The following is a 16860-nucleotide window of genomic DNA, read 5'->3' as shown; positions in this document are numbered from 1 at the left end:
TTCTTTCTCACGGTTAAGCTGTGCCCACTGTACAAACGGGTTCCCAGAGAGTTCTTATCTGCTAGAGGGTGTCTGTATCAGGACTGAGACATGAATGCTGAGAGCTCCCAAATTCCAGGGTCCAAAAAAGTATTTATGGAGCATTTCTGTCTATATATTGTTCTTGTTCTCTTTATTTTATGAAACCCTGTGGCACTGAGGCAGGGGCTTCAACTTACCTCCAAAAACAGAAACCCTCTAGGCAACCTTCGTGCAAACAGAAGAAGATGCTCTTTCTCAAGGTGGATGTAGCTTGACACCAGTGGCCATGTCTTGGCCAGCAAAGCCCCTGGATTTTAGCCCTCACCCCCTAAACTGGGTGCCTGAAAATGGGTCCTCTTTGAACATATGGAACTTCTGTAACAATAAGAAAGGTCTCATTGAAACTAATGTCTCAGTCTTGAGTCTCTGCTTTCCTAAGCTAGAGTACTAGCATGTCCTGTATCTTCCTACAGCACCTGAGGAAGGACCTTTTACATTCCCTAATGGGGAGGCTGTGGAACATGGTGAGGAGAGTAAGGATCGGACCATCATGCTGATGGGAGTGTCCTCACAGAAGATTTCTCTTCGGCTGAAGAGGGCTGTTGCCCACAAGGCCACCCAGACTGAATCACAGCCTTGGATTGGCAGTGAGGGCCCTTCAGGTCCCTTTGTACTGTCTTCCCCAAGGAAGACAGCCCAGGATACTCTTTATGTGCTTCCCAGTCCCACCTCTCCATGTCCTAGCCCAGTCTTGGTCAGAAAGCGGGCTTTTGTCAAGTGGGAGAATAAAGACTCCCTCATAAAATCAAAGGAGGAGCTCCGTCACCTCAGACTGCCTACCTACCAAGAGCTGGAACAGGTACCTTCCTTTTCATTTTCCTTTTTTTCAGACTATCTTAGAGAAGTGGGGCCAAACCAGGAAAGAGCATGTGGACTGAAGATTCAGATCAGGCTGATTAAAAGCAGTCTAAAACAAAAAAGGAGGAGGGTAGAAACAGGGAGGGAGAGAGGGAGGGAAGGAAGAAAGGATGGATTGATTCCAGCTTTCTCACAACTCACTGGGGGCCTTGGTTCACATTACACAAGTAGCACAGGCTATACAGGGCTCCCTATCACCACACAAGTGGTGGCATTTCAGAGTGCTGGTGCCAGTGCCCAAAGCCCTGTTTACTAGGCTCCCAGAGAAAAACCACAGTATCTACTGGTTAGCTTTACTGTGCTGATGATACCACTCCTTTTCTAGATGGAACTAAAATGAACTTGCCTAAATCCTCCTTCCCTAGAGGTCTCTTTAACATGTTCATCAGGGTTATAGTTTAGGATCATCATGGTTACCTAAGCATCTTCCTAAGAGAAGTTAGTGATCTTAGTCCTATAGCAACAACAACAAGAGAAAGGTGAGTGTATTGTGGCTCACCATAGAAAACGCCTCCCTCCTAAATATAAACGAGGAGAATCTTTTCTAACACATCAGGGAATATGCTGATCTTTTACACATATTAGAATAGTGAAAGCAACAGTAGCAGGCAAACGCACAGTGGAATATAATATAGAGCAATATAACCTATAAAATGTTAACAATTATGACAACAGGAGCTGCTCTTCAATGTTAGGCTCACAATGTCCTAATTATCAGGTACCTAACAGAGACAATGGAAAAGACAAAATAAAGTTTACCAAGGAAAGGAGAACAAGAGTTTGGAAACATGGTGCCAAGATTTGAGAGAAGGGAACAATGACATTAAAAATAGGAAAATAGGGCTGGGTGTGGTGGCTCATGCCCCCAGCACTTCGGGAGGCAGAAGTGGGTGGATCACTTGAGGTCAGGAGCTCGAGAGCAGCCTGGCCAACGTGGTGAAACCCTGTCTCTACTAAAAATACAAAAATTAGCTGGGCATGATGGCAGGTGTCTGTAATCCCAGCTACTCAGGAGGCTGAAGCAGGAGAATCACTTGAACCCGGGAGGTGGAGGTTGCAGTGAGCTGAGACCAAGCCACGGCACTCCAGCCTAGGCTACAGACTCCACCTTAAAAAAAAAAAAAAAAAAAAAAAGGCCTGGCACAGTGGCTCACGCCTGTAATCCCAGCACTTTGGGAGGCCAAGGTGGGCGGATCACGAGGTCAGGAGATCAAGACCATCCTGGCTAACATGGTGAAACCCCATCTCTACTAGAAATATAAAAAATCAGCCAGGCGTGGTGGCGGGCGCCTGTAGTCCCAGCTACTTGGGAGGCTGAGGCAGGAGAATGGCGTGAACCTGGGAGGCGGAGCCTGCAGTGAGCCGAAGCCTGCAGTGAGCCGAGATGGCGCCACTGCACTCCAGCCTGGGCGACTGAGCAAGACTCCATCTAAAAAAAAAAAAAAAAAGCGGGGGGAGGAGTAGGAGATGGGAACAGCAGAAGGAAGAAGAGCCAACAGCCAACTGTCGAGATACTCAATTCTGAAGGTTCAATCATTACTATACTTCTTTTTGTTTTGAGTAGAGTACACAACTCACAGGGCTGGCTCAAGAGGTTACCTATAATTGGTAAGAACCTATAAATGGTAAGAAACTACTGTCCCATGTTAATTATAGATAACTAAGCCATTTTAGAGACAGGGAAGCAAGGATACATTAATATCAACACTACTATTCACTTTATTAGAGGAGGAGGAATGCCTTTCTGGCTTTTCCCAAAAACATCAAGGTTTGCACTGTTTTTGGAGGCCTGTCAGTGCAAACACAAAACCAATATCCAGCTAGTAGAATTCCTTATATAATTCTACATTCTACAGACTGAAAAACTGTCCACGAGGGCTTCAGGATTCCCTGCATTGTCCTCAATGCTCTACCTTCCCTGTCAGACCCCCAGAAACTGAATTAGAGAAACATCTGAAGAAACAAGTTAGATAATGTATGTGAAACTCTTGATTTGGTGCTTGGTACAAAGAACATATTAAGAGAAACATATGAAAAAAGAACAACAGATTTTCTGGATGAATGGTACTCTCTTGCTCAGAGTTATTGTTAAGATGTGCTGTAAAAACCAAGTCAATGAGAAGGTGGCAAAACGTGGGTTAGACAAACCCCTTCCTCTTAGGGATAGAAACTGCCAAATGCAACTTTTAAAAACAATGAAAGAAACCTCGAAAAATGAACTCAATAGAATAGAAAGAACTTTGGTCTTGGAGGCAAAGATTTGTGTTTTCAGTCCCAGACATTTCTTACACCAGCTGTTAAACTCTACAGCCTATTTGGTTCTTGTGAAATACAGGGCTGGGATTCCATGTTCTGAAAGGTTTGCCTCAAATCTTGACATTTTACATGCCGATGAAAAGGAAAAATGTGGTTGGCAACAATGCTTTAAGAAGTGGCTCGCAGAAAGATTAGAATTCCTACTTAGCAACATCAGAGCCAGTAAACCCTCTCAGCATTTTGACCACTGCCTCTCTTTACTTTTTAGGCTTGTCAGATAGACCTAAGGTCCAGAATTCACTGTGTGTATTTTAGAGGAACAATTATGTGTCCCACTTTCCCATTAAGTATAATCCTTACAATGACTAGTCTATGTGTAATTCAACAGTCCTATCCATAATAACTAGTCAAATTAAATCAGTATTTACAATATATAATGTATATTAATAAGAATAAATATTATGTATTATTTTAAGTATAATGCACCACTGAACCAGCATGGGACAAAAGAATAAGCAAATAAAAGCTTTTATGTTTAGATATACCAAGGCTCAACTCTGCAGTTGAATTGGCAACATTTGCCTTTATAAGATTGAGGTATACAACCTATTTTCAGGGTGTTTGTGAAGGTTAAGGTATTCCATTATGTCACACAGCACAGGCACATAGCAAGTGCTCAATATTATATGGCAGCTGAGACAGCTATCTAGATAATTCAGATTGAGAAACAACCCAGTGTATCCCAAATTACCCAGACACTGTCTATATATAATATTCTCTTGGAGTAATCAGTACAGGATAATATAAGAACACTGGACTCAAAATCAGAAGACTGGAAATCAACTGTTGGCTCTATGTTACCACTACAAATTAGATCACTAAATCTCAACTTAGGGGTGGGGTGAAATTCTTAACATCATCAAAAAGTTACATTTGTTTTCAATAATTTGTGGGGGAAAAACTTAGATAAAATTAATTAACACCTCGCATTAAAGAATTCTCAGTCATGCTTTCATGGCTCAGACCTGACCAGAGACTCTGTTTCTGCCAAGTTGAGATCTCCCGCGAGAAAACATCCAAAAGTTTTGTCATTATCTACCTATTGCTCGGAAATGGTTTATTCTGCCTATTAACCACTCACAAACTTTGATATGATAACAAAGACTAACTGCTGCTTACAAATGCTCGTTTGATATTTAACTTGCTATTTTCTATTCAGGGCAAAATAATTATCTTGAAAATAGTTGTTAATTCTCAGCCACAGTGAATAGGAGATGCCAGTCAAAAGTAGCTCTCAATTTGTAATTCATTTGCTATTCATTGCTGCTTTATTAACATACCTCATTCTCCTTTCCCTTTAGGAAATAAATACTCTGAAAGCAGATAATGATGCCCTAAAGATCCAACTGAAATATGCACAGAAGAAAATAGAATCCCTCCAGCTTGAAAAAAGCAATCATGTCTTAGCTCAAATGGAGCAGGGTGACTGTTCTTAGCCCAGAAACTAAGTAGCAGTCTGTAGATGAGTATAGTGATCTCATTTCCTAAACTGTAACGCACAGACCTGAGGAACTTTACACTGACCAGCTTTAAAACAGTACTTTAAAAGGAAAAGCCTGTTACTGTTTATTTACCTAAAAGATTCCTAGTGTGCAGCACTGTTTTCTCTTTCAGTCAGTTGACTCAAAGGGGGAAAACTAAAGAACGCAAAACTTGCTATACATACCACTTATGTTCATCAAAAGTATGCGATCTAAAACATGACTATCATTTCCTGACAATGGAGCATCTCAGTGGCCTGCCTGGCTGATTCTTCCTAAAAACTAAAATCTCTGGAAAACGTATTTGCTTCTTACCCTGTGTTTTCTGCAAACTGACTTACTTTGTTCCAGCCAAAGCTTGCTAATAATAGAAAACTACCCATATTCCAAAAGTAGATTTCTTCTGTATCCCAGCATACTTTGTGAACCTGGCTCCTTCTTCACTACCTCAGATCTAATCAATTAGTCTGTGTACCCTCCTTCCTCACTACAGTCATAACACATGAGCATATCTACCTAGAAGCCAATTTCTACCGATGTAGCCACAACTTTTTAGAGGCCTATTAAACATGACGTTATCCAATTACAGGTCAACTTACAGTTGTAGCCTTACAACTTACAGTCATCATAAAATAAGTAATCAAATTAGGTACCTGCAAACATAGCTATTACCATCTCATATTACTGTCTAATTAAAATAAACATAACGCAAACATGTTTGTCCTTATATATTCTACAGTGGACAGAATTAGGAATTGATGGCTTTAAAAAAAAAAAAAAGGCTATGAAGAGTGTTTAACTCTTCATGTTCCATCTTTTTATCTTCTGAAGTAAACTATTTTGAAAGTTCTCTTTGAAATGAATTTATGCTTAACTGTCTTCACTATTAATACTATTTAGAAATAAGCTAATTGGATCAGTGGCTTAAATAATAGCTGACTGTGTGTACATATGTATATAATATGTATATACAATATCAGGCATGCATGTGGCTTGGAATTTTGTTTCCTCCATAAAATGTGGAAGTGAATTAAACAAGTTTTAGTCATTTATGCAAAGTCACAAATATAAAGTTCAGTTTGTCACAAGATTAAATTGCTCACAAGGTAAAATTGTATTGTTTGGCAAAATCACAAGTAACAATCCTGTGAGTTTTCTATTATGAAGGTTAATAATAAATGGGCTCATTTAGTTGCCTGGGCACCTATTCACAAATTCATTTGTCAGCCTCTTTTTAGTTCTCTTAAAAAAAAAAAAATCATATGATCATTTTCCTTTTTCGGGGTACTTAGCTTCCATGCCTATAAAGTCTGGTAACAGACTGACTTGAAATTCATAAACAAGTTGTCCAATTGCCAAGAATATGTTAACAATTAAAAGTTCCAAACCTAAAGCCAATAGCACCAAGTCTTCATAAGAATACAAAGTATATATACAGTATTGCTTACCTGGAGGATTCAGATCATTTAGGAATTCTCTTTTTATGAAAGACCAGTTCCCATTTGAGTTCCTCCTTGCACTGAGTTTTAGTGATATAGAACTAGCTTGTAGTTAGTGTTTCATTACATTATAAAGAATCATTTTACACACATATTTACCCTTTTCCAAATTTAAACTCAGAAATACCCAAAGCAGGCCTGCTTAAGCCCACTACCTGGCATATAAACTTATAGTAACACTTTGTTACTTGCTTTTTAATAGGACAAACATGAGTTAGGACAAACTCTAAAATTCATATTCTTCACTATTCTTTTTTTCCTTTGATATAGACCAAAGATGGTATACTGTAATTTTTTAAAACAGTAATGGAACACAATTTTTTTCATTCTTCCTCCTCTCCATTCAAAGTAAAGATCCCCAGTTAGTTTTTATATAAATAATCTATAGGGATTCAAAAGGTCACAGTCCCCTTAATTAGTCAGATTAGCAATGGCTAAACAGTATCAAGTACTGCAGAATATATCACTGAAACGGATAAGAGGAAATAGTTTCATCACAGGTTTTTACAGTCCAGCAAGGGCCAAAGAGGTATAGTATACAAGTTAATAGTATTTGTGTTGAGCAACATGGGGCTCGTGGGATCACAGAAATCTGGAAAAAAAAAAAAAAGTCTTGGCTTATCAAGCCTAGTGTAAATTTTTGCATCTCACACGACTTTAGTTTGGCCACGTATTTATCTGCCGAAACAAGGACAAATCTTGTTGTATTAACAGCCGGGTCACTTCTCATTTTCTTTGCTGACTTACCTTTTTACTGACCATTGTGAATTTCTGTCTAAAAATGTATAATATAGAAATGCAAGAAAAAAACAAATGTACAGATTGTAAAGTTTTTTGATACCTAATGTAAGTTTTCTTTGTGTAATATTTATATGATAAAAGACATTAGGATCCCTGCAACACAAATGTCTTGTGTTTCTTCTGCTTCGTGACTATGTAAACACTTTACCTGAATTTTTACTATATTCCACAGCTAAGACCACTGCCCTATTCTATTAATCAAATTGAGTTTTCCTGGAAGGAAAGGCAAAGCAGCTATTCAGTTTAAAATTTTCTAAATCTTTTTACAACACGAAGAAGTAACACTACAGAAATATTCACTCTCTTTCCATCTTATTCATAACTTACAGTGGTCCCCAAATATTAAGTCTATAAATATTTACCATTAAAGGAGACAGACTTGAGGTTGTCCCTTCTCTGTGGCTTGTAATTCCACAGTTTCATCTAAGCAAACTAGCACGTAAAGAAGAAATCCTTCGAAGCTATGGATAAAACTGGTAACGACAGTTCAATCCAGGTTACAGACCTACTCAGGGCAATTTATTTGTGGTCATGATTATTTAGAATGATCAGACATAGCCACAATTTTCCCTTAATCCCCAGCTAATTTTTGTTTAACCACACCAATGAAGAGAGAGGAAAAATTTCAGTCACTCAAATTCCTCTGTGGAATGCATTCTGGAACATTTAGATGGGGGTGTATTTATCATTTGGGCAATTCATAATACTTCATACAAAGTAATAAAGTCACACTGACAGCCTGATCCTGAAGGCAAGATTAAACTGCCTGCTCACCTCCCCCAATTTTCATCCCCACATTTCTCTAACCTGTGCTCCTTCCAAGGTATAGATAGTATCACTGCTCAGGACATTTTTCTGGTCACAAATTTTTTTTAGGTTGTCATGCCTCCTCTTGTCACAGATACAGGTAATAAAATGTTTTTTATTTAAAATGTTTTCCTTTTTCTGTTTAATGAGGCAAGGTTTCCCTGATCTGCAAAACAAAAGTAAGTTCAAAGAAAACCCTTGTTTCCCTTTTGATGTGTGCTTATGAGTAATAGTGTGGTGATTATGTTATGGACAGAATACATGCTCTTTATACGGTCCAGCGGAAAGATGACTACTTTAGGCAGAAACTCCCAGTAAGATCATGTCTATATTTGCTATTAGGTACCAGGCTGGACAAAAAGAGAAGAAAAAAGGGGAAGGACAATGAGGTGATTAAAAAATGAAATTGAGAACCAGGCAAAAAAGAATGAAAAGGAGGTATCAAAAGAAGTGTTAGATTTTAGGAAGCAGTGGAGTGCCATTCATCATACTCCATGTTGTATTGCACTCAATTTATAAAACATTTTCACACTATGGCCTTTCCCATTAAGGCCCCAAATCTCCTTCCTGCTGTTCTAGATACTGCTGAACAAATTGTTCTACAAAAGAAATTTTTACTGAACAAAGATTATCAGGAAAATCCCACCTTACAGGAAAGAGTAAAATATTAAGAGTCTATCTGATTCAGCTTTTCATTCAATTAAGGTTTACAGGAATGTGTACAGAGGAGTGGTTTCAGCTCCAACACGATTCCAGGAGCAAGTGCTAAACTTTGATAGGAAATAAGTGATTGCAGTGAATAACCCAAGCAGCACTCCTATAAAGGTACAAAGAAATCTTACGGAAAATCTAATGAAACTGATAAACTATTGTTTCTGCCATATTTACCATAAACCTTTAGTAGTAAAAAAGTTTAAAGTAGTTGCAAATCTCCTTCATCAGCAACTAATGCTACCAAAAAAGAAATGAGGCAGAAATGTAAAGGTTTTAAAGAAGATTTTTAAACTCTTGAAATATTTTACTCAAGTAGTTTTTTTCTTAAAATTTTTTTAAAATTATTTTTCAGAGTTCATAGCTACTGATAAAGGTATTTTCTTAATTATGGAAAGCCTTTTTTCAGCTATCACAAATGAAATTACATCTTTTCATTAAATATAAACACACAAAAAATAAATTTACAAATAACCAAAAAATTTTATATTTTCCTACCTTGAACACATTTCTTCAAAGGGTTAGCTTGAAAAATACATGTCGAAGATTACAGAATATTCAACAGTTACTTTTAGGGTTTTAACATTATTTTAGATTTTACCACAGAGTTTACCAAAAAAATAACAAAAAAAACCTGCTAAACATCAAATACTACTTGTCCACTGGGAACAATTCAGCTTTCAGTTGAGTTGGTTAGAACACATTAAGTTGTTATGTATAGGTATTGACCAGAAGCCTACAATGAGATATAGATTTTACACTGAGATTGAAAAAATTTATGGTACCAGCTCTTTTTCTCTAACTTTCTACACTAAGAGAAAAATACATTACTTGGCCTACATCTTAAAGCATTCAAACTAGGCCCTCTGTTAAGTTTTTAACAAATTGTATTTGTACTTAGGTCTTTATGAAACAACCTGAGATGATGGTAAGTGTCTCATTCCTCATTTGACAAATGAGGACAAATCACTCCTTGAGAACTAAGGTCATTTCAATCCATAGCACCCCCGACCTAGTGCCATGATTCAAATTCACAACTCTTGATAGCTAAAACTTTGACTGCTCCAACTAGCAAATCACATATAGCCATTCCCTAACTTTGTGTTTCCCAAATCTAGCTGTGAATTAGAATTACCACGGGATGCCTTAGCCCTACCCTTGATCTACTGAAGCAGGAAATTACTGCCTTAATTCTGTGTGATACAGGTCAGCCTGCCTTTTAATATTTGGATATCTAAAGTGAGAGCACAAATGATGAAGAGACCAGTTTATAGGACTATTTCTCACACCATCATGTAAAGTTGGTATGTGTCTTTGCTCCATTAAAGTATTTCTGACCTCAATCTTAAACTTTGCTTTGTCGAATAAAATCATGCTGATTTCAAATCCAATTAGAAAATAAGTATGTACAGTAAAAAGTAAACTTGGGCTTCAATTAATGAAACTTTAACAGAAACATGGCTAGAGAGGAATCTCCTATGAGAGAAAAAAATGATTCACAACTGCCTACTAAATACAACTGGAAGTGCCTTTCCCTATTTTGTAAAATCGAATGAAAAACCCACAAAACACATCCACAGCAATACAGGTGAGGCAAGGGTCTATATTCCTTTCCATTACAGGTGAAATCTTTTATATGTCTCAAACCTGAACAAAATACAGGTAACAATCTAAATTCAATCATGACAATAAAATACTTTCCATTTTCCAAGTCTGATGGTAATAAATATTTACATTTTAAAAAATAATTTTTGTTCTTTTTGTTTTTTAAAAAGACACAACATGCTCAAGGGTACACAGAATATGGAAAAAGTCGTCACTTCATTTGAGAGATCAACTGGTAGTAAAAAACAATGTTCTTACATATTAACCAATTCAAGAATGGTATCACCAGGGAGTCTAACATGGTGTTTACTTCAAAGATGATATTCAAGTATGTTATTTGGAACACTATTTCTAATGTATCTATAAAGAAGCAAGCACTGCTATCTAATTTTTATAGTTTTTAGTATCTTCTATATCCACCTCCACCACCACCACCACCACCACCACCACCTCCTCCATATGGATCTCCATACCCTCTTCCACCATAGCCCCCTCTTCCACCATAACCCCCTCTTCCACCATAATCTCCCCTGCCTTGGAAACCTCCTCTACCACTTCCTCCTCCTCCCCCCCACCCTCCTCCCCCTCCCCCACCACCTCCCCAACCTCCTCCTCCACCCCCCCAGCCACCTCTTCCACCCCCACCCCCACCACCTCCTCTACCACCACCTCCACCACCACCACCCCAACCACCCCTTCCACCGCCGCCTTCTTGTCTCTTTTGCCAAGGGGGCATTTCTGGGGGTGGTGGTTCAATTTCATTCGGCCGGCCTCCCCTGTCAGGCACCCTTCCCATCAGCACCTGTGTGAAGAAACATTTTCTTTTAGTTTCTAATATTTCAAAAAAGTTTACATAAAAGTTTCAAGTGATGTTGTTTCTAATAAACAGAAGCCAATATTTAAGGACATGAAAGTATCAGACATGGCAGAACAAATTAATATTAAAAATATTAAGTGTGGAAGGATAAGGAGAAATCTGTTAAAGGATAGAAAATCACGGCTAGACAGAAGTAATAAATTCTAGTGTTCTATACCATTGTATGATGACTGTAGTTAATATATAGTTTCAAATAGCTACAAGGAGGATATTGAATGTTTCCAACACAAAGAGATGATAAATGTTTGAGAGGGATATGCCAATTACTCCGTCTGATCACTATACATTGTATGTATCAAAACATCACTATGTACCTCATACGTATGTACAATTATTGTGTTTCAATTTAAAAAATAATTTTTTTACTTCCTGTTTACCAAGTCTGAAGAAAAAAGAAAAAAATGAAAATTTTTAAAAAGGAAATATGAAAAAATATAAAATGTGTGATACATGACAAATTCTTTAGAATACATACATATATATATATATATATATTTTTTTTTTTTTTGAGACGGAGTCTTGCTCTGTCGCCCAGGCTGGAGTGCAGTGGCATGATCTCAGCTCACTGCAAGCTCTGCCTCCTGGGTTCACACCATTCTCCTGCCTCAGCCTCCCGAGTAGCTGGGACTACAGGCGCCTGCCACCACGCCCAGCTAATTTTTTGTATTTTTAGTGGAGACGGGGTTTCACCATGTTAGCCAGGATGGTCTTGATCTCCTGACCTCGTGATCCACCCGCCTCAGCCTCCCAAAGTGCTGGGATTACAGGCATGAGCCACCACACCCAGCCTAGAATATATTATTTTTAAACAATCTGAGAGAGTATTTCTGAAACTTAAAGGCTTAATTTTTTTTCTCACTTAAATTTGTTTAGCAAATTCTGTAACAAATGTAGTACCCATTTCACTAAGAAGTTCTTTTAGGAAAACATTTTTTATATATATAACGACATGCCTTACATTCATTAACTTAATATCCATTTATACAATAACAACTCTGGACTTTCCATTGCCATTGATTTGGTAATTGATTATCCAATAAAAGATTATATTCCTAAGCACATTTCATTTCAAAAATGTATGAAGTATATATAACATAGGACCTTAATGAGATCAAAGATTGATATAAAAACTATAATTCCAGGTATCACTGCAAAGAGAGAGAAGGATTCTCAATGAACTACTTCTTTTAAGGAACTTAAGCTCACTTACTTTCAGTGATGATACTAGTACCATATTATTACAAGGAAAACACACAGTTGATATAATTCCTTTACTATGCTTTATAATCTTTTCAAAAATAAACTAGGGAAGAGTTTAAGTATCCAACCTTCTATAAAAAGTAGCAGCTTTATATGCCATGAGCAGAGAAAAGATAGCAATAAGAAGGGTGTCATCTGCTCACCACAGACAAGGGGAAGCCAATAGCTTCCTGCTACTGCCTTTCAGGAAAGAAAGTAAAACAGCAACTACCTCGACCAAAATGACCAATTAATTATACACTTCCATTGATCCTCCAATCAAAACCAAGTTTAGGATTTATGTCACAAATGAAAGACAAAAAGTGCAATATCCTCAAAGTGAGACAAGGTTCTAAGTATGCAACATTCTTTTAAAGATGGCAATGATGTCCTAATTACCAAATCCAAAAAACAGCCTTTCTTGGTTATTATTCTCACTGGTCTCTCTACCAAACATGGCAAGTTGGTGGGCATATGGAGATGCCAGAACTGATCATAAGACTACCCTCAAATAATGAGACCATAAATTATAAACTCAGAAGAGAAGGCCAATGTTACTTACAGAAATAGAACTCTTGATCCAGCAAGAGTAAATTATAACCCAATGCAAGATGTTAGGTAATATATTTAAAGAGAGAACACTTTCAGAAGATAGGACTCAGCCACAGTAGAAGCACAGAGGCAAACACTGGTGATGCCTAACTTAGCAATAATTAGCAAAATGACTTTAAAAACAACCATCTCTCTGAAAAGGTATTTTATCTCAAGTTACACTGAGTGAGAAGCGATGCTTTAAAATTATCCAAATCCCTTATTTCTGATTTTTTGCTCTTTTGTAATAAAGTTTGCCATGGAGTGCTCTACCTAAATGAAGAGGACATGCCAGTTAAGCTGACATAAACATACTAAATTAGTTTATTTTTATTGCTGTTGTAAAGTGAAAAACTCAGACTCCTTGAGCTCGTTTAAACAGACTACTGTCAGAGAAATGGATGTATACTCCAAATCAGGAAACAGAAGCTCAAAGAGGTTCAGTAGCTTGCTCAGGGTCATTTCTGTAAGTAAATGATAGAGCTAGGTTGGGAACCCAGATTGGTCTGACTCTAAAGCACAAACTCTTCTTCCCTTTACACCAAGGATATAACTAATCTGTCAGTACTTGAAACAATTCCGAAAGATTCTTACTGACAAAAAATGATTGCTTTTTAGAAAGATGGAAGATAATTCTTGCTAAAGCTTTGACAAAAACAATTTATAATTCCTCTAATTCAGAAAATACTTTGATTTATGAATACACAAATTCAAGTGAACACACACACATACACAAAAATAACATAACTAAGCCTAGACGGATCCCCCCTGCCACTCTTTTTTCTAAACATTTACCAGGACATGAAAGAAAAATAGACTAAAATCTATAAAAACATTAAGTAAGATATTAGCAATTCACTTTCCACTGTGCTGAAAGAAACACCAACCTTATTAATGGCACATGCGGTCTTCTCCCGGCTGGTGCCACTACTTGTCCTAATGATCTTGGATAGATCTTCACGAGCAGCAAGTAGATGTGCCATTGTAATTGTTGTTTTGGGTGACAAAGCATAACGCTTAGGCTGATAAATTCTTGCTATATCATCTGTTTTTACCTAAATGACAAGAGTTAAGGAAAAAAGGAACAAAAGTACATTTTAATGAAAGAGCAAAAACAATCATAATCTTTAGAAAGAAAGAAAAGGAGATAATGCGTAAGCAAGGAGTTAGAAAAGAGCAAAAACACCCAAATATCTGAGAATTTATGAATAATTTAGAACAAATAAAATAGACCAACAGGTGTTAAAAATATGTAACTACCAGCAACAACTCGCTAAAAAATAACAAAAAAATTTTTATACATATTAACAAAAAATACCTAAAAAATAGTTTTACCAAAACCACATACAGGACATTTAAAAGGGAAACATCAGTAAATCTTGCAAAAACAAAAGGAAAACTTGCATAAATGGTAAGAAATAGAAATACCAAGTTTCTGTATGGGAACATCAAATATTATTGTCAGTTTTCCCCCAAATTAACTTATAATCCTATATAAATAGTTTTTGAGAGAATGAAAAAAAAATCTAAAGTTAAATCCAGAAACTCAATATGCCAGAATAACTAAAAGCATTTTGAAATATAATCCTACCAAATACTAATATGCTATAATACAAAATTATCATCTTATCAGTTAACATTTAATGAGAACTTATTAAATGTGCCAGGATGCTGTTCACTTAGTAAGGCATTATTTCTTTAATCCTCAAAATATCCTTTTAGAGTGGTTGGTTTTTATTATCCCCTTTTGCAGATGGAAAAAAAAAAATTAGGCATAGAAAGCTTAAGTTAGTTTCCCCAAAATATAGAGAGAATCCTAGCTCTGCCCACTTACTAACAAAGGTCTACCTGACCCCCAAGCACAGGTCTAGTATAGATAACAGTTTGCTATCCTACCTCCATCTAATTAACTAGAACTTGGGAGAAAAAAAAACAGATTGATGAAATAGTACATTGAGACTCAGAGCCTCATAAATCTATGAATGCAATAAATGATAAAGGAGACATCACAGATCAACGAGAAAAGGAAAGGATTATCTTTTAAATGGTGCTGGAATGACCTGGTGGCTATCTGTAATAATAACAATAATACAGCATACCATATAACAAAGGGAATTCCAAAGAGAATAAAAAGTTAATTGTTTGAGGTTTAATTTTCAATTTAAAAACAACTACATTATAAAAATTAAAATTTCTGTACTTCAAAAGATATAAAACAACATCTAATGACAACTGGGGAAAATATTTTCAACAAATAATTCAACCAGCAAACTTCCTTTATATATAAAAAGCTCAAACACAAAAAGAAAACAGAATTCTATAGGAAAAAAAAATGACAAGACATATAAATAGAAGTTAAAAAAAAGGAAATTCAAATTAATAAGCTTATGAAAACAGTTCAACTTTGTCAATAATAAGAACAGACAAAACAAGTTAGTCTTTTTAACATCAAGTTAGCAATAAAGAGGCTAAAGTGAGACAACATTTCATTTACCTTACTGGTAGGAGTTTAAATTCATATAAACTTAAGTGGAAAACAATTTGGCCACGGGAAGTGAGAGCATTAAGAGGCAAAACCTTTGACGCAGTAAATTTCCTTTAAGGAATCCACCTTAAAATTTTACTTTGAAATTTATATATAAAAATTATACATAGAAACATGCCTGGTATTGTTAATATAGAAAAAAATGTATAAAATAAGAGAAGTAAATTATTGAATCACTAAATGATAAAATATAATGCAGCCATAAGAAGGATACTGAAAGAAATTTAGTACTGTTACATGCTATGACGTGAATAAACCTTGGAAACATTATGCTAAATCAAAGCCAGATGGAGAAGCCACATATTGTATGATTCCATTTATATGAAATGTCCAGACAGGCAAATCCATGGAAACATAAAGTATATTATAGTAATGGTTGCCAGGGCATGGAGGTAGGGAGTACTGGGAATGACTGCTGAGAGGTAGCTATGTCATTTTGGGATGATGGAAGTGTTATGGAATTACATATAGGGTTACACAACATAGTGAACAGACTAAAAACCACTGAATTGTACACTTTAAAATGGTATATTTTGGCCAGGCACAGTGGCTCACTCCTGTAATCTCAGCACTTTGGGAGGCTGAAGTGGGAGGATTACTTGAGGCCAGGAGTTTGAGACCAGCCTGGGCAACGTTGCAAAACCCTGTCTCTATAAAAAATAAAACAAAATTTTTAATTAGCTAGGTGTGGTGGCACACGTCTGTAATCCCAGCTGCCTGAGCAAAGGCCGCAGTGGGAGGATCACTTGACCCTCCAGTGAGTTGCAGTGAGCTATGATGATGGCACTGCACTCCAGCCTGGGCAACAACAAGACTACAACTCAAAAATAAAAATAAAATGGTAAATTTTATGTTAATTATATCTCAAAAAAATTAAAAATTAATTTTAAAAAGGGTACTAAAATAGAGTTTTTAGAGATATTGGAAAATGGTTACAATATATTTAGTGAAAAAGCAAGCTATAAAATTACATTCACAATATTATCTCAATACTAGCAAAACAGTGAAGAAAAGAAACTACATAACCTTTTTAATAAATGACTATAATCTTTTTGAAGGGCAATTCTGGAGTATGCATCAACAGCCTTAAAATCATTTCCCTTAATCAAATAGTTCACTTTTAGGAATACATCATGGACATGAACAAAAATTTAGCTGTCAAGGATTTTATTACAGAGTCAAAGAGACAAAATTAGAGAAAACCTCAGTGTCTATCAATACAGTATATATATATGCATATAACAAAATACTGTGCAAAGATTTAAACTGCTGTAAAACAAAGTTGATGACAGTCCCTCAACAATATCAGACACATTTTTCTATCATGAATATAGGGAGAAAATGATAAAGATATAATAAATTCAACAAGAAAAGAAAACTTAGTATACAAATGCATATAATCATATAATCAATTGAAAAAGACCAAATGAAAGGCTAAAACTGATCCAT

At 36.3% G+C, this 16860-nt stretch overlaps 2 protein-coding genes across 5 annotated transcripts in view; one reads left to right on the top strand and one right to left on the bottom strand.

Moving 5' to 3' along the window:
* RASGRP1 (RAS guanyl releasing protein 1) overlaps positions 1-10254 on the top strand; it is a 79438-nt gene extending 69184 nt beyond the window's left edge. For 3 of the 4 annotated variants that reach the window (XM_054450646.2, XM_054450647.2, XM_054450648.2), the window contains 2 exons: positions 495-880; positions 4557-10254. In XM_054450646.2, coding sequence (XP_054306621.1) covers positions 495-880; positions 4557-4691 — 521 coding nt within the window. In that variant the 3' untranslated portion in view covers positions 4692-10254. The remainder of the gene's footprint in view (positions 1-494; positions 881-4556) is intronic. The other variant, XM_054450649.2, reaches the window with a different exon arrangement.
* Positions 9014-16860, bottom strand: part of FAM98B (family with sequence similarity 98 member B) — a 32142-nt gene continuing 24295 nt past the window's right edge. The window contains exons 7-8 of the mRNA XM_054450650.2: positions 13754-13921; positions 9014-10961 (exon numbers count right to left, since the gene is read on the bottom strand). Of these exons, the coding sequence (XP_054306625.1) occupies positions 10560-10961; positions 13754-13921 (570 nt within the window). The 3' untranslated portion in view covers positions 9014-10559. The remainder of the gene's footprint in view (positions 10962-13753; positions 13922-16860) is intronic.

Source organism: Pongo pygmaeus, chromosome 16, assembly GCF_028885625.2.
Source record: "Pongo pygmaeus isolate AG05252 chromosome 16, NHGRI_mPonPyg2-v2.0_pri, whole genome shotgun sequence".
In the NCBI taxonomy this organism is placed as follows: Eukaryota; Metazoa; Chordata; class Mammalia; order Primates; family Hominidae; genus Pongo; species Pongo pygmaeus.
This window is presented reverse-complemented; position numbering and strand designations above follow the sequence as displayed.